The 23,417-nt window shown below is 42.4% G+C and overlaps 1 protein-coding gene across 2 annotated transcripts; it reads left to right on the plus strand.

Annotated features, from left to right (window-relative positions):
* Positions 1–8,183: 8,183 nt before the first annotated feature.
* On the plus strand, positions 8,184–8,489 carry LOC126011363 (small ubiquitin-related modifier 1-like). 2 transcript variants are annotated; one of them, XM_049775129.1, is made up of 2 exons: positions 8,184–8,346; positions 8,419–8,489. In XM_049775129.1, exons 1-2 carry the CDS (start codon positions 8,184–8,186, stop codon positions 8,487–8,489), a joined length of 234 nt encoding a protein of 77 aa, XP_049631086.1. The 2 variants fall into 2 exon arrangements, with proteins under 2 accessions (XP_049631086.1, XP_049631085.1); XM_049775128.1 differs by having other exon boundaries at positions 8,184–8,489.
* The last annotated feature ends 14,928 nt before the right edge of the window (positions 8,490–23,417 follow it).

A 23,417-nucleotide genomic window follows, 5' to 3' on the forward strand; every position in this document is an offset into this window, starting at 1 on the left:
GATTCCTGGTATCCCATATGGTCACCAGAGCCTGCCAGAGCTATTTCTGAGAGCAGAACCAGGAGTGATCCCTGAGCATAGCCGGGTGTGGCCCCAAACCCCCCCCAAAAAAAAAGATTTCTGAGTGCAAAGCCAGAAGTAACCCCTAAGTGCCTTCCAGTGTGGACCAAAAACCAAACAAAATAAAGTCTGCCCTAAGAGTAAAAAATCATTAAAACACAAACCACCCTTTGCACAGCTTTTATAAGAAGCTATAAGTGTGACCAGAGAGGGGCTGAAGTGGTGGCACAGTAGTAGGGCATTTGCCTTGCATGTGGCTGGCCTAGGACGGACTGCGGTTCGATCCCCCAGAGTCCCATATGGTCCCCCAAAGCCAGAGGTGATTTCTGAGCTCATAGCCAGGAGTAACCCCTGAGTATCACCTATGTGGCTGAAAAACCAAAAAAAATAAAAAAGGCTGTGGCCCTCCCCCCCCAAAAAAAAGAGTGACCAGAGAGATAGTACAGAGCTATAGCAATATTATCTCTAGGCAAATATGGTACTTCCCTTGCATGTGGTCAACCAGATTCAATCCCTGACACCACACATGATTCCCGGAGACCTACTGGCAGTGATCCCTGAGTGCAGGCTCAGGAATAAGTAGAAATTCTGTTTACTATGACACAAAGACAAAAAAAAAGAAGTAGGAAGGGCTGACAGATACAGTGATCTATATCTATATCAAAAAAGGCAGAAAAATGGGGTCGAAGAGATAGCACAGCAGTAGGGCGTTTGCCTTGCAAGCAGCAGATCCAGGACCAATGGTGGTTTGAATCCTGGCATCCTATATGGTCTCCTGAGTCTGCCAGGAGCAATTTCTGAGCACAGAGCCAGGAGTAACCCCTGAGCACTGCTGGGTGTGGCCCCAAAACAAAACAAAACAAAAACATCCAAATAAATAAAAGAAGAATAAAGAAGAGGAGGAGAAGAAGGTTATATAGAGAGATTGATATAGTACAGTGATATCTATATTGAAGAAGTAGGAGGAGGAGGAAGAGAGATACAGACATAGCTATATCTATATTATATCATATTTTCTTGTCATCATATCTGTTATTAGATACTAGGTTGCTGTAATATGTGGTATATATAGCACTTTGTTTTCCTGTTTAGGAAGTAGATACCAAGGAGTAAAACTGCTAGATCATATAGTAATTATGTTTTTAACTTTTTGGGAAACTCCGTACTATTTTCCACAGCAGCTGAGCCAGTTTATATTCTCACCAACAGTGACTGAGGGCTCCTTTGTCCCCACATCCCCATCAATACTTGTTTTGTTTTGTTTTTTAAATATACACACCATTCTCAATGGTGTAAACTCATGTCTCCTTGCTGTTTTGATTTTCATGTCCTTGATTATCGGTGATAATAAGCAATATTTTCATGTGTCTCTGGCCATCTATGTCTTCTTTGGCAAAGTGTCTATTCAAGTCTTTAGCCTAATTTTTGAATGAATTTTTTCATTGTTGTTGAGTATTTTGTGAGTGCTGTATATATCTTAGATTGTATGATGCACAAATATTTTCTCCAGTCAGTAAGATGTTTTTCTGTTTTAGTGATATTTTCTTTCCCAGGGCAGATGCTTTTAAGTTTTATAAAATTCTTTTTTTTTTCCTTGCCAATGGATTTTACTGACTGAAGAAACTGCTAAAGTCAGTATTGTAGGGTGTTTTAAAAGATATAACACATGTGTGCCAGAGACATAGCATGGAGGTAAGGCATTTGCCTTTCATGCAGAAAGATGGTGGTTCAAATCCCAGAATTCCATATGGTTCCCTGTGCCTGCCAGGGGTGATTCCTGAGCATAGAGCCAGAAGTAACTCCTGAGCTCTGCCAGATGTGGACTCCCCAATAAAAAAAAATATGACACAAACACAACTAAGGTTTGTGTGGAATCACAACATCACCCCAAAATAGTTAAAAAACAATCCTGAAGACAAAGAAGATAGGAATATCCTATTCCCTACCTTCAAACTATACTATAAAGTTATGGTAGCCAAAAGTATGGTACTAAAATAAAATAGATACTCAAGTCAGTGGAATAAAATTGCAAATCCAGAAGCAAGTGTTTGCATGTAGACAATCCATTCACATCACACAAACCAAGATGGGAAGGGGCCATGAAGAAAGAAGCATCTGTAATAAGAGGTATAATAAGAGAAAACTGATTAACTACAGGCAAATGACTGAAGTTGGACCACTACCTCAAACAATGCAGAAAGCTTAATTCAGAATGGGTAAAAGAGTTAGATGCTAACATACGATATGCATGATACCCTTTCAGTTACAGCATTGCAAACCACAGTGCCTAGAAGAAAAAAGAAAAGTGTCCACCATAGAGGCAGACTGGTGAGCAGAAGGGAAATTGAAGACACTGGTAGAAGGCAGTGGACACTAGTGAAGAGATGAGAGCTCAAACATTTTACAACTGAAACTTTATCATGAACAACATTTTTGGGGAGATTGAGGTTGGACCACACCCAGCTGTGCTCAGGGGTTACTCCTGGTTCTGCGCTCAGAGATCACTGCTTGTGGGCTCCTGGATCATAGGGGATGCCAGGGATTTAACTCAGGTTGGCTACATGCAAGGCACAAGCTCTGGCCCCAATCATGAACAACTTTATAACTTTCTATCTCAGAATGATTCATACATTTTTAAATAAGAAAAAAGAATTAGACATTAAATAGAGGTCCACAGGACAGATTGAAGAAAACAGGTAAAACCCCTCATCAGTACAGATCCATGTTAGATACTTAGGCCTTGAGTAATCACCACCTAAATCAATAATAAAGCAACTGCAGCCTTCCAAAGCTTCTCTCAAGTTAGTAGCATTCCCTTGGGGAAGCCCCAACTGGTTTCTACCAGTGACCATTAATGGTGCTTGTTTTGAACTTCATATAAAGATATTTACCCAGTATGGATTCTGTCATGTCTGTCATCTTTGACTGAAAATTATGAGTTTCCTCTGTTTCTGATGATAAGCACTTTGTTGTTTTTAACTGCCATGCAAGATTTCATTGTACAAACACATCAGTGACCTTGTCCATTCTCCTGTGATATTATGTGAATTTTTCTCAGGCGGATTATAATAAGTCTAGCTCTTGGAGACATTCTCTTTTTTTTCCATTTTTATTTTCTTTATTGATTGAAGTTAATTTCTTTATTAAGGTTTAATTTATTTATTTATTGAAGTTCTGAATTAGCTATTATTGTTTTTGTTTTACAGGCCAGAAATGCTGAGGGCTGACTCTTGGCTCTGAGTTCAGAGATCACTCCTGGTGGGGCTCAGGATGCTGGGAACTGAATCTGGTCAGCTATGCAAGGCAAACACCCTACCCATTGTACTATCTCCCTAAGTCCTGCTGTGAATATTCTATCCCTGGACTCCAATAAATGCATTTTACGTACTCTTTCCTGCCGGATGGATAGCCAGGATTAGAATGTTGGTCATGGTGTATAGATGTTAAGCTTTAGAATATACCATGAAGAGTAGTCAGAGAGATAGTACAGGAACTAAAGTGCTTGCCTTGGATTCAGTTATCACCAGTTCTGTCCTGGCACCACATCTGGTTCCCAAGCACCACCAACAGTTATGCCTTGAGCAGCGTCAGGAGTGACTTCTCAGTACTACTGGATGTGGTCATTAAACTCAAATAAAACAAATATGTATATAAAGTGAATAAATGAACTATGGAATAAAGTGAACTTTATGCACAGGAATGTAACACCAAAGAGAGAGTGAACAAGCTGCCCCAGCCTTCCTCTGGCCTCTCACCAACACACCCAACACACACACACAAATACACACATACACACAGATCTGTATGAGTCTCAATTTTTCAAATCCAGGTATGACTGTGGGAGAAGCTCAGAAATCATGACACTGGTCACCGGATGAATGAAAGGGCAATGATGAGGAGGCAGATTTGCTAATTGTTCTGTGTAGCTGAGTGCTTCTGTCCCCATATTGACATGTGGCAGCTTCAGTTCCCATCCGATGATAACAGGTAGTTGAGCTTGAACATGACCATAAGGTGACAACCCCAAGAGTCCCAAGAGTGGGTTTAAATTCTTTACTTCGTTGTTGTTGTTGTTGTTGCTTTTTGTTTTGAGGTCACACCCAGCAGCGCTCATGGGTTACTTTTGGCTTTGTGCTCAGAAATTGCTCCTGGCTAACTCGGGACCATATGGGATGCTAGATATCAAAATTGGGTCGGCCACATATAATTCAACCCCCTACCCACTGCGCTATAGCTCCAGCCCCATAAACCCTTTACATTTTGGGGGGGGTTGTTTTTTTGGGCCACACATGGTGATACTCAGGGACTACTCCCTGCTATGTGTTTAGAAATCGCTCCTGGCTTGGGGGACCATATGGGATGCTGGGGGATCGAACAGTGCCCGGTCAGTCCTAGGTTGCAAGGCAAACATCCTAATGCTTATGCCACCATTCTGGCCCCAAACTCTTTACATTTTAAGCAAAATATTTTTATCTAGGAACTATGAGGAGAGAAAATTCCAAAGAGCAAAAATATAAAAATAAATAAATTCCATTGAGCTGGGATGCAGCTCACCCAAATGGAACATTTGTGAGGAAGGACAGAGTATTTACTGTGAGGGAGGAAGTCGGGGTATAGAACAGTGAGGCTCATCATCCTCAGTCCCAAGCATCTGTGAAAATGGTGCAGAGACTCAGGCACATATAAGAGAATGAGGAGATGAGATGGGGAAAGATGAGAGGCAGCAGAGAGCATGGCAGGATAGGGTCCCCCAGAGTTGGTGTCAGAGATCTGCATAGGTGTGTATGCCTTTTGCTGAAACCACAATCACACTGGGTTTTAGAGCTGGGAATAAATGGACAAGGCAGGAAACCAGACCAAGAGTATTGAGGAAGGGGCCGGAGAGATAGCATAGAGGTAAGGAGTTTGCCTTTCATGCATAAGGCCATTGGTTCGAATCTTGGCATCCCATATGGTCCCCCGAGCCTGCCAGGAGCAATTTCTGATCGTGGAGTCAGGAGTAACCCTGAGCACTGCTGGATGTGACCCAAAAACCAAAAACCAAAAAAAAAAAAAAGAGTATTGAGGAGATGAGGGAACACTCGGAACATGAGAAAACGACCTGTTTTGAGCCAGCCACATTCCCAGGAGGAGGTAGAGCATCACCTGGACCTGCTCTTGTAAGAAAGTTTGGGGTAAAATGTGTTACAGGGATCCATGACATGAACATGTATGAAAACTCAACTTTTGTGTTTGCTTGGGGTCCACACCCAGTGGTGCTCAGGGGCTGCTCCTGACTCTGTACTTAGAAATGACCCCTTGAAGAGTTCAGGGGACCTTCTGTAGTCATGGGTTGTCAATCCCCAGTTGGCTGCATGCAAGCCTTTATCATTCCTGTCCTTTTGTTCCATCTCCAATATGACTTTCTTTTTTTTTTTTCAGTATGACTTTCTTATTTCTTTATTTCTTTCTTTCTTTATTTATTTCTTTCTTTCTTTATTTCTTTCTTGCTTTCTTATTTTTTTTTTTTTTTTTTTTTGGTTTTTGGGTCTCACCCGGCAGTGCTCAGGAGTTACTCCTGGCTCCATGCTCAGAAGTCGCTCCTGGCGAGCACGGGGGACCATATGGGACGCCGGGATTCGAACCGATGACCTTTTGCATGAGAGGCAAACGCCTTACCTCCATGCTATCTCTCCGGCCCCTCTTTCTTGCTTTCTTTTTGCTTGCTTGCTTCTTTCTTTTCTTTCTTTTTTCTTTTTCTTTTTCTTCCTTCCTTCCTTTCTTCTTTCTTTTTTCTTTTTCTTTCTTTTCTTCCTTACTTCCTTTCTTTCTTTTTCTCTTTCTGTCTTTTCTTTTTCTTTCTTTTCTTCCTTCCTTTTCTTCTTTTTTCTTTTTCTTTCTTTCCTTCTTTCTTCTTTCTTTTTTTCCTTCCTTTCTTTATTTCCTTCTTCCTTCCTTCCTTCCTTCCTTTCTTCCTTTCTTTCTTTTTTCTTCCTTTCTTTCTTTTTTCTTTCTTTCTTTCTTTCTTCTTTCTTTCTTTCTTCTTTTTCTTCCTTCCTTTCTTCCTTCCTTCCTTCCCTCCTTCCTTCCTTCCTTTCTTTCTTTCTTTCTTTCTTACTTTCTTTCTTTCTTTCTTTCTTTCTTTCTTTCTTTCTTTCTTTCTTTCTTTCTTCCTTCCTTCCTTCCTTCCTTCCTTCCTTCCTTTCTTTCTTTCTTTCTTTCTTTCTTTCTTTCTTTCTTTCTTTCTTTCTTTCTTTCTTTCTTTCTTTCTTTCTTTCTTTCTTTCTTTCTTTCTTTCTTTCTCTCTCCCTTTGCCACACTGGCTCTGCACTCAGAAATCATTCCTCGCATGCTTGAGGGGCCATAAGAAATGCCAAAGATCAAACCCAGGTTCGTCCAGGTTGGCGGCATGCAAGACAAACACCCTACTGCTGTACTATTGCCTGGCCCCAGATGTTCGACTTTCTATGATGCACAAATGTTGTATACAGAGGTGCTGATTAATAAAGCTGTACCCCTATATTATGGCATGTTAAAAATAAATGAAAATTTCCCAAAAAAAATTAAGGAAAGGGACGGACTGGTGCTCTAGTGCAGCAGATAGGTCAACCCACGTTTGATTCAAAAAAGCCCATATTTGAGTACCACCTACTCATTCCTGAGTGAAGAGCCAGGAGTAAAACTGGAGCATTGCCAAGTATGGACCAAAACAGCCAACAAAAATTTAAGAAAAATGCAGAGTGTGAGCTTTCTCTCTGTGCTATATCTACCTGTTTCCCCACTCCTCAGCTTCTTTTCATCTCTGTCTTCACCATATGAAGACATGAATGGAAATGACTCTGCCTGTCGGGAAAAGACCTCCCACCAACTGTGTCTGACTGAACCTTAACCTTGGACTTGTGAGTCTCCAGCAGCCTGAGAAATAACTGTGTCAAATGGAGTCCCCATCTAGGGCATCTTGTAAATCAGATTCATGGACATTAACATGATCCATTTGTAAGGATGCCTTTAGCAATGCAGTTATGATTTATGGGCTTTGCTTTGTTATTTCAAGGAAAAGTTTATTAAACTAATTTGTGTGATTGGCACACACACAAAACCAAGGAAAAAATGCTTCACATCATTTTCAAAATTAATTTGGAGCATCTCTAATTCATAGATAAAAAAAATCTTATTGGGTTCAGCCAAACATAAAAAGGCAACTTCACCAAGTAAAATTTAGGCTCACAATAAAGCAACTCATTTACATAATTAATAATTAAGAGAGCTTTTTCAAGCCAAAATTGTTTATGTCCCCTGATTATTAGTAAGTACTCTAATTGCAATAGAATCAAAGAATGCTTCAGAATTGACACAAAATATGTCAATTCCCAGGAGGAGAAAAAGATAAGTACCTTTCGGGCATTGTGGAGTGGGGGGGGGGGGGTGTAGTGCCACACCAGCAGCATTCAAGGCTTACTCTTAATTTTGCACACAGGATCACTCCTATGAATATTAGCTCCTGTGAATACACAGATTTAAAACCAGGTCAGCCACATGCACCTTACCCATTGTACAATTGGTCTAGCTGCAAGCACACATCTTAAGACAAGATGGAAGGTAGCACATTCCCTAATTTTAAATCATACTATAAAGCTATAGTAATCAAAATCATGTGGTACTAGAATAAGGATTGAGCCTCAAAAAAAGGGACTGGAATAAAATAAAATAAACCATCCAATATATAGATAGTTAACTGATGACAAAGGAGCTAGATGAATAAAATAGAACCAAAAAAAGCCTCTTCAACAAATTGTGCTGGAAAATTGGATAGCCAACTGCAAAGAAATTAGCCTGGATCCCTATCTCACACCATACACAAAAGATAATTCAAGGCTGGAAAAACTGTACATCAGGTAGGGCACAGAGGTGCCTTGGTTGCAGCCAATCCAGTTCAAGTCTCAGCATCTCATTTGGTCCCCAAATCCCAGCAGGAGTAATCCCTGAGCTCAGGGCTACAAATAAGCCCTGAGCAGCACTGACTATGGCCCCAAAATAAATAAATTCAAAATTAAAGGTTAGATGTTGTGCTGTGTGCTGGAGATGATCCATAGAGCCCCAGCAAGGTCCTGCCTACCTGAGGCCATGGTCGTGCCACTGCCACCATGTCAGATCAGGAGGCAAAACCTTCAACTGAGGACTTGGGAGGTAAGAAGGCAGGAGAATACATAAAACTCAAAGTTATTGGACAGAATAGCAGTGAGATTCACTTTAAAGTGCAAATGACCACACATTTCAAGGAACTCAAAGAATCTTACTGTCAAAGACTGGGAGTTCCAATGAATTCAGTCAGGTTCCTCTTTGAAGGTGAGAGAATTGCTGATAACCATACTCCAAAAGAACTGGGAATGAAGGAAGAAGATGTGATTGAAGTTTATCAGGAACAAGCAGGGGGTCACTCAAGGGTTTAGATATTCTTTTATTTTTTTCTTTATCCTCAATCCTTTTTTTTTATTTTTAAAAATAGTTCTGTTGTAATGTGGTGTTCAAAAAAGAATTGAGAACAGGCACCAGTCTCTTTAAAACATCTAGTGATTTGAATTCTAGTGCCCATTATTCATTATCATTTGTTTTCATTGTGCTGATTTTTGGTGATCAAACCTTATTGTCCTCCTTTTAGAAATAAAGTGTGCACAGAGAGGCCACCTTTTGCAGGAACTGTTCATTTTCAGGCTAGTGATAAATAGGACCGACCAATGTGAGTGTCTGTAATGACTTTGCAATTAGGCCCTGATGTTTTATCATGTGATTGCTTCACTCCTGGAATATGGCTTTCAGTGGGAGATGGAAGTTTTTCAGAACTTAACTGTGAAAAATGACCTTTCCTTAACTTGAAGCTACTTTTAAAATCTGAGAGTATGGACCTAAAAAAAAAAAGAAGAAGAAGAGGAGGAGGAAGATCAGATTGGAAATGAAATGACAGCTGCAATGAGAATCATGACTAACTCCAAAGAAGGCTTCACTGAAGGAAGCATTTTAAGATTAATGAGAAGAGCTTGTCAGAAGATCCCAGAAAAGTTTTTTCATTAGCAGTTAAAGCTATTCATTCTGAGACCAGAGTGATAGCTCAGTAGTAAGGCATTTGCCTTGCAGATGGATGACCCAGTACTGACCTAACTTCAATCCCCAGCACCCCATATGGTTCCCCAAAGCCAGGAGCTATTTCTGAATGCATACCTAGGAGTACTCCCTGAACATCACCAGGTGTGGCCCAAAAATAAACAAACAAACAAAAATGCTATTCATGCAGAAGTATATACAACAGAGCACTGCTCTTTTTTATTTTGTTTGCACTTTCTGGCCTGGAATATAGGATTTAAATGGACATAGTCTGTACCAGCTTCATTAAAATAAACAAAATATTTGTAAAAAAAAAAAATTAAAGTTTAGAACCAGAGAGATAGCACAGCTGTAGGGCGTTTGCCTTGCATGCTGAAGGATGGTGGTTCGAATCTCGGCATCCCATATGGTCCCCCGAGCTGCCGGGGGAGATTTCTGAGTGTAGAGCCAGGAGTGGATCCGGAGCTCTGCCGGGTGTGACAAAAAAAAAAAATTAAAGTTTAATGAAACATATATGTGTGTGAAACATATATAGAGATCCATGAAACATATATATATGGATCCATGAAACATATATATAGATATAGATATAGATATAGATATAGATATAGATATAACTGCATTATTTAGAACTCAGCGGTGTCTTTGGGAAAGACACAATAAACAAAAATAGGGCCAGAGTGATTTCACAGAAGGTAGGGCATTTGCCTTGCATATGGCCAACCTAAGTTCTATCCCCCTGGCGTCCCATATGGTCCCCCAAGTAAGGAGCAATTTCTGAGCACATAGCCAGAAGTAACTCTTAAGCATCACTGGATGTGGCCCAAACACCAAAAAAATAAAATAAAGAAAGAAAGGAAGAAATAAAAAGTAGGGGCCAGAGAGATAGAATGGAGGTAAGATGTTTGCCTATCATGCAGAAGGTCATTGGTTTGAATCCCAGCATCCCATATGATCCCCCAAGCCTGCCAAGAGAGATTTCTGAGCATGGATCCAAGAGTTATCCCTGAGTGCTGCCAGGTGTGACCCAAAACCAAAAAACAAAGTTAAAAATAAATAAAAAGTAGAACTACGTCAAACTAAAAAGGGTTTGAATAGCAAAAGAAGCACAAATTAAAATGAGACTCCCTACTGAATGAGAGAAAACAGTTGCACAATATAAATCAGATAAAGGTTTAATTATCCAATATACCAAAAGTACTCACAAAACTCAACAACAACAATAAATGTTAACCACATCAAAAGATGGGAACAGCAGAGCAGAGTGATAGCACAGCAGTAGGGGATTTGCCTTGCACTCAGCTGACCCAGACTTGATGCCTGGCACCACTTATGATCTCCCCAAGTTCTGCCAGGAGTGATCCCTGTGTACGCTGGATACGCTCCCCACAACAGTGAAATAAAACAAACACACACATATAAAGAGGCTAGAGAGATAGCACAGTGGTAGGGCATTTGCCTTGCACAAGGCAGACCCGGACAGCCCCAGTCTCTATCCTCCAGCATCTCATATGGTCCCCTGAGCCTGCCAGGAGCAATTTCTGAGTGCAGAGACATGAGTAATTCCTGAGCACTTTCTGGTGTAACCCAAAAACAAACAAAACAAAACAACAAAAATGTATAGAGTTTAGAGCGTCCATATAAGCCAGTGATCCCAGTTCTTGGCATCGATCCCAAGAACACAAAAACATTAATTTGAAAAGATATAAGCATACCTATCTTCATTGCAGCATTAATTACAATAGTCAGAATATAGAGACAACTGAAATGCCCAATGACAGGTGAAGAGAAAGAAATTGCTATATATAGACACAAAAGAACATTTCAGAATTCTAAGAAAGGGTGGAAATTCTGCAGCTTACTGAAACTTAAGTGTTTTACTAAGTGAAATAAATCCAAGAGAGAAATAAGAATAACAGATAATCTCAGTCATTCACAGTACATGGGAGAAGAAACCAAGGATCAAACAAATAAAAGGAAATAATGTTTGGTCTTTGATTGCAAAACTAAGTACCAAGTAGTGGAGAAAGGGACAAGGGAAGAGAGAGCTGGACTAGAGATGCCATAAGAACAGGTAGAAAGTCTTGGGCACTTTGATGGTGGTGTAGATGCCATTGTGCTACCTAAACTGCAATTTAAAAATAGGGACCAGAGCAATGGCACAGCAGTAGGACATTTGTCTTGCACGTGGTTGACCCAGGACAGACTGTGGTTCGATCTCCTGCGTCCCATTTGGTCCCCCAAGCCAGGAGCAATTTCTGAGCACAGAGCCAGGAGTAACCCTGAGCGTCGCTGGGTGTGGCCCAAAATCCTAAATAAATAAAATAAAATAAAAGCCTACAACAGAAAAACAACTAATTTAGGGCAAGGGGGATGGCTCAAAGAGTTAGAGCACAATACGCAGGATCCCTGGGTTTACTTCTCAGCACCACTTGATCCCCTTGCATGACCAGACGTAGTCCAGAGCACTGTTCTAGGAGAAATACCCTTCAGCAATGCTGGATGTGGCCTAAAAACCAATCAAGAAATAAGTGCTAAGTCTCTAATTCACCTCCTCTTATCCCTCCTTTTCTCAAATGCTTTTAACACCCTACTCTGATCCCCCTGTGGGTATGAAGGCCTCTTGTTCTGGGTAAATAGAAGAATCCAGGGAATCAAAATTTCTAGCTCAAGAGGACATGCAGAATCCTCTGGGCAAGCATCCAGGTCTGCTGGGAAAGTTACAGCCATGCCTTCTTTTCTGATGTAAATCCCTGAATTTAGCCTTCAAGAGGGAGACAGTTCTTATCTCCAGACCCCTTGCTCCCTTGCTTCCCTCTCTGTCTCTCTCTTTCTATCCCCCTCCCTTTTTCTTTCCCTTCCCCAGCTCAGGGATTATTCCTGCCTCTGTGATCAGGGATCACTTCTGGCAGTGTTCAGGGGACCATATGTGATGCATGTGATCCAAATCCTGTTTGCTGTGTGAAAGGCAAGACCCTTAACCTCTGTACTCTCTTGACCACATTTTAACCTCTCTTGACCACATTTTTACAAAATCTTTGTACCATTGACATCATTTCCTCCTATATTTTGCCTTTTTTTTTTTTTTTTGGTTTTTGGACCACACCCGGTGGTGCTCAGAGGTTACTCCTGGCTGTCTGCTCAGAAATAGATCCTGGCAGGCACGGGGGACCACATGGGACACTGGGATTCGAACCAACCACCTTAGGTCCTGGATCGGCTGCTTGCAAGGCAAACGCCGCTGTGCTATCTCTCCAGGCCCTATATATATATATATATATATATATATATATATATATATATATATATATATATATATATATATTTTATAATTTTTTATTATGAATTATGAGAACAAAAGATGCAAAGAAAGAGGATATGGTAAAGTTACAGTGGAAGGACAATCACCCATAACATAATTATCAGAAGAAGTCCCCTTGCTGATATCTTAACTTTGAACTTTCACCAAAGAAAGTTAAAATAAATAAAACAGAATCCATGTGCAGTTACTTTGTCCCTCAAGTCCCCAGATTGTAGCACATTATAATATTTCTTAACAGCACACAAGGCAATCTAAAGCCATCAAACTTACGTAACTCCTTAAACATTAGAGGCATAGTATTTTTTTACATTTCCATGTACATGCATATTAGCTTAAGTTAACCTCAAATTTTAAGTGGGTGCGTTTTAAGGATTAGAGTCAAAGGAGCACAGTAAAAACGGTGTTAGAGTGGCAATTGTTGTTTGCATAGGCCCACCAAAATATGAGAGGCATGGAAAGGAATAACCTTGGCCTAAATACAAAGAGATCCTACCCCTGAAGTTTCCTGGCATAAGACCAGCTCTAGGCCTCAGGAAAGTTATTGTTCGCTCCAAGACATTGTCCGTAGCGCCAACACACTTATCACACAGTCTCTGTTGTTGGTCTCATGTTTCTGTATTAAAGATTCTGGAATCTGCATGTCCTACATTGAAGTCATGATGTGGAGTGCCTTCTCGTTTCACCTCACCATGAAAGGGCAATGCAGGAAGCCCTGTCCTGTAAGCAGGTTGTTGTTGTTAAGTCTTCTCAGTGTTAAGGGAAGTCTCTTTTGAGCAGGACGATGTCTGAGCAGTGGTAGGGTCTTCCGTGGTAGAGGATTGCTTCCAGGTGATGTTATAGACAAACCTCACCATAAAGGGGCAATACAGCAAGCCCTGTCCAGTAAGCAGGTCATTGTTCTTGTTGTCTTCTCAGTGTTAAGGGGTGTCTCTTTTGAGTAGATTGATGTCAGAGCAGCTGTAGGATCGTCCCTGGTACAGGAATGGCTCCGGGTGATGTTATATACAACCTTGGATGTTTTGTAAATGTCTTCTGTAGATCAAGGGGTAAATGGAGAATGCCCATTCTTCTGAGGCCTGTGCCAGGACTTTATGTCAATGTTCAGGGTATAAGGTCTCATTGCACTACAAGATTTGTGTGTTCCCATTTCTATTAGATAAGAATTTATTGGTATGTATAGTATTTTCCCATGTTAGTGTGCCTACGCAAACAAGATATAAAGCCACGTGGTGCTATCAGATATATGGGGGCATAAGAACATTTCCAACAAGACCCATGACTTGGTTCAAACATAAGTATTAAACTGAGGGATTCTTTCACACCAAATTCCATATTGAGCAGTTCACAAAGAGAAGATAAAAAACATGGGGGGGGATCATCACTGTATAAGAAAGTATTTAGTAAAAGTTATAGCCGTCAAAGAAAACACCCATAAAATGTTGAAAAGATATGTGTCCTTTTTGTGCCTTTTAAAATAGTTGGGTGGGTGTTAACTCTAGGGCACCACTTTGGTCTGTGACTTAGGACTCAACAGTACTTAAGTTAGAAAGGGTAAAAAAGGAGTAATGATGATAGGAGTTAAAGAAGTTAAAGAGAAATATGAACTTATGAAGGGGTATGCAAAAGGGCAGAGTACAAAATGGACATTCTGCATACATAAAAACATAATTCAATGATAGTGAGTACTATTAATGTTTCTTGTGAGAGTACGATTAATGTTTCTTGAGAGAGTACTATTAATGTTTCTTTTTGAAAATGTAGACTGGACAGAGATTACCAGTGCCAGCCAAAACTCCTCCTGCTAGACTCCCGGCTCCCAGGAAGGAGAGATCCTTCAAGAAGCTGGGAGACCAGAAGTTCAGAGCCCCGCCCAGACCCTCCCTAAGGAGCTGCATGGATAGTGGGGGAAGGCCTAGGGTACCTTCAAGCTCCACAAGGGACCCAACTCACTGGCTTGCCCAGGCGTGTGGCCCGGGGAAGCCCTGGAGATCTGGAGCAAGGCGGCAGAGGGGTGCTGGGGTTACCCAAGTCCCGCACCCCCACTAGGCCTGGCCAAGCAGGCCTCCGGCATGGCGGGGTAGGCCCTATATTTTGCTTTTATAACCATTTCCATGACTTTTGTATGGAGAAGTTAAAAGAAGCCTCATAACTGTCTTAATGGCCTTCTATCCAAAAGTTCTGGAAGATATTGCTGGGCCAAATAGTTTTACTTTTGGTGGATCCAGCCTGCCTTACACTGCCATACCCAGAAGCTGAGATTGGTGCTTTATATTGTGTCACAGTAGGCAGGAGGTCAAGATTGTGATCCCTGGTATCACCCCACATTGCTAAATGCAAATCAATCCTCATGCCCCATAGTTGGATCCTCAGCACCACAACTAAATGTGGGAATTCCAATGCACTGTGATCAAGTGTTGTGAACTTTGTAATTAAAAGCGTGAGACTTAATTGAGATAGTATGAGGGCTAGTACTCTGGGTAGAATGCTTACATTGAATACAGTCACCAAGGCTTGATCACCAGCACCTCACCAGCCCAGTTGTCCGATAATTACTGGTGGGTGTCTTTTGACCCCTCTGGCATTTACTTGGAGGCCTCCCTGAAATATTGCTGTATGAGAGCATCACAACCAAGTGTGTGTAACAAACAACTCACCCACACCCCAATCTATTCCAACAAGGGATGCCTGATTGTGGCGTAAATTTCAGGAGTGTCCACTAGAGGGCACTACAACCCCACTTCTGATCACATTTGGGTCCTGAGCATGGTCTGAGGATTCCTTAGGGGAATCTGCTTCCTACTTGACCTATCCAGTTTCCATCTAGTTATTCCATAATAACATAATAACATCTAGTTATTCCATAATAACATAATAAGCTCCTAGGAAGAAACGAGGTAACCAGAAGATAGAAGAAAGTATCCCTTCTACTTCCTAGCTCCTAACTGAGAGACTAGTCATCCCTCTAATCTCTCAAGCGAGCCTGGTCTCAGAGCAGGGCACTCGCAGTCCCAGCATTCTTTTCTTCAAGATGTCTGTGACATAAGGCAGATGTGGCGTCAATGAGTGGCTTTGACTTGCTGGATCCCTGCCAATGAGCCAGGAAACTTCAAAGGGTTAGTTGAGGCTTGGGTCATCATCCAAATAGATTTGTCAACCATGTTAGAAGCAGGCATGTTCTTTTCTAGACCTGCTCTTGGTAGCCACCATCTCTTCCCCCTTCCCTTTCTCTACCCCCAGAGATAACCTCTCCCTCTGTCTCTCTATCTCTGTGAGCCTCTTTGTCTATCTTTGTCTCTCTCCCTCCCTCTCTCCCTCTTCTCCTCATCTCTACTCTTTCTTCCCACACCCAAGTACTATATCAAAAGTCAGGACCAATCTATCATTAGCCCTCTCAGAGGGGTAGTGGAGTAATACTATCTTCTCTTATATCTTCAAACTACAAAAATGCAAGCCAGAGCAATAGTACAGAGGGTCGGGGCACTTGCCTTGCACACTGCCAACCTAAGTTCTATCTCTGGCAACCCATATGTTCCTCTGAACCTGCCAGGAGTAATTCCTGAGTGCAGCGTCAGGAGCAAGCCATAAGTACCACTGAGTATGGCTTAAAATGCAAAAATGAATGCTGAGAGGTAGTACAAGGGCAAGGGGTTGCCTTGCATGGAACCAACCCAAGTTCCATTCCTGGCACCACATGGTTCTTCAAACACTGCCAGGAATAGCTCCTGAGCACTGTTGGTATGGCCTAAACTCCCTCCCCTAAAAGAGAAATCTTTCATATTAAAAGCATTTTTATAGTGAGTCTAGCTGGATAATAAAACATTAATTCTCATTGGACACTTTATTATTTTAACTTTATTGATTGATTGATTGATTGATTGGTTGTTGGGTCACACTCAGTGGTGCTCAGGGGTGACTCCTGGATCTGCACTCAGAAATCGCCCCTGGCAGAATGGGGAATCATATGGGTGCCAGGAATCGAACCAGGGCCCTCCCAGGTCAACTGCATGCAGGGCAAAGGCCCTACTGCTGTGCTATCTCTCGGCCCCTCATTGGACACTTTAAATAGAACTGTATGGTGACCACTGGGGACAAGAGAGATAGTACAGGGGTTAAGGCGCTTGCTAGTCAACACTATTTTGATCCTCAGCACCACTGATTGTCCCCCAAGCATCACCAGAAGTGACAGGCCTGTGTGTGTGTGTGTGTGTGTGTGTGTGTGTGTGTGTGTGTGTGTGTGTGTGTGTGTGTAGTGGCTACCAAGAGGCCTGTTTGTAAGCCAGGGAGACTTAGGCAAATTATCCAATCTCTGTACTTTTACATTTTAGCTCTTCAAAGAAAAAAGCAAGCGTATCCATTCCATCATGCTGTGATGAGGAGCTGGTATTCATTCACAGTATGCTGACAAAGGATTTAGGCCCGAGCTGGTACCGGAACACTCTCTGTGAATGCTCATCTCTTTCATCCTTCCCTAAACCTTGTAGAAATACCACGCCCACATCCACAAGTTTATTTCAGCTTTTTCCTTTGCTTATATTTCAAGCGCAAGAGTGGTTGTATGTTGCTGACAACAGTGCATGGCCAATACATGGTCTGGATAGAACAGGTTCAGAGTGAGAGCACTGTTAGGAGGGCAATAGACTGATGCTGGTCAGAGCTAAGGACTTGCAGGACATAGGTTGGAGGTGAGAGGTCTGGGAGAATCTGTTTTCTTGCAATAGTGTTGGACAGCAGCAGGGTGCATAGCTCACACAGGGCCCTGCCAGGAAATATCTGGTTTGCAGCAGCTCCTTATTCTATCAGGAGTCTAAGAGAGGAGTAATTGCTCACATTACACAAGAGATGGACAAACATAACCATCCTCATCCAATTGCCATACACTGCCTCATCCACCAACAAGCACTGTGTTGTAAATCACTGAAGTGGGACTCTATTATGAAAATTATGGTATCTTGTGTTAATTACATTAGAACTCATGCACTAAACCACAGACAATTTCAGGAATTTCTATCTGAGGTAAATGTTGCCCATGAAGATGTTCTGTACCACACAGAAGTCCATTGGCTGAGTAGAGGGAGAGTTTTGAAACGTTTCTATGACTTACTTCCGCAGATTACAGCTTTTCTACTTTCAAAAAACCAAGAAGTACCAGAGCTCAATGATGCAGAATGGAAATGGCACCTTGCCTTTCTGACAGATATAACACAGCTACTCAACAGTTTCAATCTGCAACTTCAAGGCAAGGGGAAGCTCATCTGTGATATGGCATTGCATGTGAAAGCATTTGAAATAAAATTAGGCCTTCTCATCAAACAAGTACAGGAGGAAAACTTCAGTCATCTCCCAACAGCTCAAAACCTGTCAGCGGACAAACCATTGGTTGCATTCCCAAAGGAAACATGTCTGGCTTCACTAGAATTGTTGCAAAAGGAGTTTCAATTTAGAGTCAAAGAGCTTCATCTCCATGAACAGGACATACAGCTTTTTCGTAACCCATTTTCTGTTGAGATTGAAAATGTCCTTACAATTTACCAAATGGAACTGGCTGAACTGCAGAATTGTGACTCTCTGAAAGACGCATTTAAGTCAAGTAACCTTTTGAATTTCTATGCATCTCTCCCCTCTGAGACATATCCAAATATCAGGAACCATGCACTCAAAATGGTAACCATCTCTGGTAGCACTTATGCCTGTGAACAGACTTTTTCAAGAATGAAACATCTGAAATCTCCAACCAGATCAAGATTAACTGATGCCCACTTGCATCACTTGTTACGGCTGGCAGTGACAAATATGGAACCGGACATTGACCATCTCATTAGCCAAAAGCAGGCCCACAGTTCCCATTGAAATACTGGTGCGTGATCTGTTTATTTATAAATGGTTTTCATTTTATTTATATAAGATATGTGCAGTGTGAGTAGGAATTAGTAGCTCATATAGTCCGGCCCTCCAGCTCTCTAAGGGACCGTAATCCGGCCCCCACTTTAAAAAGTTTGAAGACCCCTGCCTTAACTGATGAAGTTTCACATTCTCTAGGAGATTGGTTAAGGTTTGATGCCCACCGAGCTCCCAGACAGGAAAGGCAGTTCCCATTCCCCTGTCTGATTAGGTCAGGGAGACAGTTCCAGTTGTAGAGATTCACAGAAAATAATTCACACAGTGAAAAAGTACAAGAATGGATTCACAAAATCCAGTGATCAAGCAAGGAATTCAAACCACAAAAGCTTTCTGCTCCTAAGATGAAGTGCAGCTCAGTGGAAGAAGACTGAAGAATGAGGGGCCAGAGAGATGGCATGGAGGTAGGGCATTTGCCTTGCATGCAGAAGGTCGGTGGTTCAAATCCCTGCATCCCATATAGTCCCCCGAGCCTGCCAGGAGCGATTTCTGAGCATAGAGCTAGGAGTAACTCCTGAGCGCTGCCAGGTGTGACCCCCCCCCAAAAAAAAGGACCGAATAATGAACCCCAGCCTTTCTCAGACCCTAGCTTTTATTGGCAAGAATCAGGTACCACCCTCGGGTGGGGGCAGAATACCAAGTAAGGAATAATCCAATATACTATCACCAGGTCACACCCTAGGGTGGGGTACAATAATTGATTAGGGTAGGATCAGTAACCCAACAACTATGTGTGAATTATTTCCTGCATCACCATTTGCTTTTAGACCTGCGTCTCTCCAATGCCCTGAACTTGGGCCATGAAGCTTCTGCTATCAGAATCTTCCATATGGGCCATTTTGGGCCACCAAGATGCATAGCACACTGCTGAAAAAGTGACTGGAGGAAAGCACAAATGTGTGGGATTGGGTCCAGGCACCTTCCACATTTCCAGGCTGGGCAGGAGAGAAGGTTGCTAAGGACATAGAGACACTGCTGCCAGAGGAGGAGGAAGCCATGGAGACATGGTAGGAAGAGGTGGCAGGTGGCAAAGTTGAAGGTTTCTGGTGTGTTTATTCATTTTGTTTGGGGACCACACCCAGCAATGCTCAGGCCATTTATTCTCCAGAGGGCCCCATCACTGCATTTCCAGGAGTCAGAGCAGCAGAGTTCTTCCCAAGAGCTTGGGTGCTTGCAGGTGCTTGGGATAAGGGCATACACCTGCATAAAAGTTATGGGGAGGAGCAGACACCCACAGAGCAGAGACAGTAAAACCCAAGCCCCCAGGCCACACCTGGCTATGCCAAACATAACTAAGCAGATCTCAGGTGCCCACCCGAAGGGTGACCAGCTGCCTCTAGACTGTCCCCCACCTGGGATTAGAGTGTGGATTGAGGGAGAGGTAAGGCGCTTAGGCTGACCTGGTCTATGATCATTAGGCCTCTCTCAGGTCACCTCGGCCCTTGCAATTCCTCCTTTATTCCTCATTGGGTGTTCCAACGACAAAGCTCCTGAGAGCTCAGCTCCCAGCAACAGGGGGAGAGATATTTCTGGGGTGCATGTGGGCGTGGGATACAGAGCACAGAGCCTCAGTTTCCTAGGATGTTGCATCTGAAGAAGGGCAGAGAGACATCCCCTCTATTATTTGGGAAACGGAATATCTCGGCCTCTGGAAGCTCGCACACCCACAGAGTATCCCCTGGGCTTTCCCAAGGTAAGAGGAGTTACAGGCCCATAGTTGGGGCAATAAGATTTGGAGCTCCCCATCGCTGCTGGCCTGGTCTGGTTGCCACGGTGATGCCCCAGTTGCCCCAGAGGTGGCTGCAGGATTCTTGAAGCGGGGGCAGTGATTCCGAGCTGAGGCGGTTGAGAGGTCAGTGGGGTCTGGGAACATTTCAGATGGCATCTAGGGCTGAGTCTGAGGCTCCTGCATCTCTCAGCTCACACCCTGCATTCTCACACTCACCCTAACCTCTGCTTTGAGGGGCCGACTCCGATCTGTCTCAGTCCACTGGGCCTTCTGTGGCTCGAGGTGGGGGCGCATCTGTGAACTCAGGTATGTGGGCTCAGGTGAGGGACTCAGTATGTGCCCCAAGTAAGGCCTTGCTGACATGCACTGTGAGCTGGGAGAAATAAGAGGCCAAAGGGGTGGAAGTTGAAATATTGGCATCAAGGTTCTATGGAAAAGGGGCCAGAGCGATCATAGGGCAGGTAGATGCTTGCCTTGCAGGTGACAGATTCCCCACCTGGTCTCCCATATAATCCCCCAAACTCACCAGAAGTTAGCCCTAAATACAGAGCCAGGACTAAGCCCTGAGCACCACCAAGTGTGGCCCCAGAACAAGACCATTTTCACCAGGATTGCATGCCTCAATACAACCTGGGTTTCAGTGGGGAACTCTGAGAATAAAGACCTACATGTGAGGTTCAGGTAAGGCCATGTGGTATATTCCATTAGGGTGATTTGTACTTGACTTGAATTGCACAACTCCTACAATGTACAAATCATCAGGGGCTTTGAGCCAGTAATATTCCTCCAAGTTTCTTCTCCTCTAAGGAGGAACTTTCTTGTCTATAAAATGAGGTGAAGAATAGCATCAAGCTTGTAAAGGCATTGAGAATAAAGTGAGAAAAAAAAAGATAAAAGTTCTTAACACAAGGGTCTCAATAAACAAAAGCTTTTAAAAGGGAAAGAGGGAGGAAAGTGCTTAGAAACAGAAGAGATGAGGGTGAGTGAGCAAGGGGTGATGGGCCGAGGCTGTGGCTGGACCTAATAGGTCCTGGAGGCAGAAACTGTTGACTTGCGGTGTCCTCTCCCTAGGAAAGAGCTAGCTGCTGTGACATGGGAACTAACCACCAAGACAGGGAAGGCTAGCCAGCATTCGGGGAACAGGTTGAAAAACCTGTAACTCTCTGAATTATAATAGCAGAAGCCAATGAAGCCGCTTATTCAATAATGCACAAATATTAACAAAGGTCTAGGTAGGACAACAAAACAAGGCCAATTTGTTTGGCCACGCCTGTAGGTACTGGGAAGGGGCCAGCAGTACTTGGATCCAAAAGGTTCCTTCCTGCATTTGTTCTACTCTTTGAGCTAGCAGATCTACCCACAAGGCTTTCTTTCTTTCTTTTTCTTTCTTTCTTTCTTTCTTTCTTTCTTTCTTTCTTTCTTTCTTTCTTTCTCTTTCTTTCTTTCTTTTTTCTTTTTTCTTCCTTTCTTCCTTCCTTCCTTTTTTCCTTTCTTTCTCCTTTCTTTTTTCCCACAGGCTTTCTTTTCTTTTCTTTCTTTTTTCTCTTTCTTCCTTTTTTCTTCTTTCTTTTCTTCTTTCTGTCTTTTCTTCTTTCTTTTTATTTTCTTTTATTTTGGGGGTGAAGAGGGTTATACTCAGGACCCACTTAAGGTGATGCTCAAAGAATCATATGCAATGCTGGGAATTGAACCAGACTGACCATGTGAAAGGCAAGTACCTTAACCCTTGAAATAACTCTCCGACTCTCAGAAAGTCTATGTTGTTGTTTATTGTTTGGGGGCCCACAAGCAGCAGTGCTTAGGGCTTATTCACAATTCTGTTCTCAGACTTACTCCCAATAGTGCTCAGGGGAGTATTCCATGCATGGGATTAAACCTGAGTCAACTGCAGAGTCAAGTAGGGGCAAGTGCCCTAACCTCTGTACTATCACTCCAGCTCCAGGAATAAAAAAATGTTTTTTTTTTAAATAACTGAATCCTAATTAATGTACAACATCATATAGCATTAACATGAACACGTTTTTTTGGCAACAGGAACACTTTTATATTGCAATATATCTGTCATTGTAACCTCAGCTGACACCTAGATTTTATCATCACATATTTATCATTCCTTCTTCTTCTTCTTCTTCTTCTTCTTCTTCTTCTTCTTCTTCTTCTTCTTCTTCTTCTTCTTCTTTTTGTTTTTTTTGGGTCACACCCAACAGTGCTCAGGAGTTACTTCTGGCTCTACGCTCAGAAATCGTTACTGGCAGGCTCTGGGGACCATATGGGATGCCAGGATTCGAACCACCATCTTTCTGCATGCAAGGCAAAGGCCTTACCTCCATGCTATCTTTCTGGCCCTTATCATTTCTTCTTGTGGTAGAAACCATTTGAATCTAGCCTCTTATTAATTTTAATAGCTATATATGCCATCTGTTTCCTTTACAAATAAAACTTTTTTTTGTTTGTTTTTTGTTTTTTGTTTTTTGTTGGTTTTTTTTTTTTTTTTTTTTTTTTTTTGTTTTTGTTTTTGGGCCACACTCGGCAATGCTCAGGGGTTACTCCTGGCTGTCTGCTCAGAAGTAGTTCCTGGCAGGCACGGGGGACCATATGGGACACGGGGATTCGAACCAACCACCTTTGGTCCTGGATCGGCTGCTTGCAAGGCAAACGTCGCTGTGCTATCTCTCCGGGCCCTACAAATAAAACTTTTATTTTGTTTTGTTGGGGTCCTTGGTTGTTGGTCTTCTGTTTGAGACAACCCCAGATGTGCTCAGGGCTACTCCTGGGTTTGATATCTTTGGGTCCTCCCTGTAGAGCTCAAAGACACAGCAGATCTGTGGATCACATTGAGAACCTCACACAGGAAGCAAGTGCCCAATCACTGAGTCTCTCTCATTCCAGCGTCTAAATAAAACAAGAGCTGGAGAGACAGCACAGCAGATAGGTCCAGCCCTGGTCCAATCTGATACTGCCACTAAGCCTCCCAAGAAGAGACCCTTGAGCACAGAACTAAGAATAAACAAACAAACAAACAAACAAAATCCTAAGCAAACAAAAAAGAAGAAACTCTTCATTCAAATGTTCTGATTTCTCTTTTAGCATCTCTTTATATTCTTAAAAATAATTAAGGAAGCAGTAGGGCATTTGCCTTTGCAAGCAGCCAATCCAGGATGGACAATGGTTCAAATCCCAGCATCATATAGGGACCCCCAAGCCTTCCAGGAGTAACTTCTGAGCGCAGAGCCAGGAGTTACACCTGAGCACTGCTGGGTGTAAAAAACCCTGCAAAAAAAAAAAAATTAAATATCCAGTGCTTTAAGTTGGTTTCAAATGTTTATGTTAATT

Source organism: Suncus etruscus, chromosome 6 (genome assembly GCF_024139225.1).
Source record: "Suncus etruscus isolate mSunEtr1 chromosome 6, mSunEtr1.pri.cur, whole genome shotgun sequence".
Lineage (NCBI taxonomy): Eukaryota > Metazoa > Chordata > Mammalia > Eulipotyphla > Soricidae > Suncus > Suncus etruscus.

What these genes read in the sequence shown, in the direction of transcription:
- LOC126011363 (XM_049775128.1), top strand. Translation starts at nt 8,184, where the DNA reads ATGTCAGATCAGGAGGCAAAACCTTCAACTGAGGACTTGGGAGGTAAG.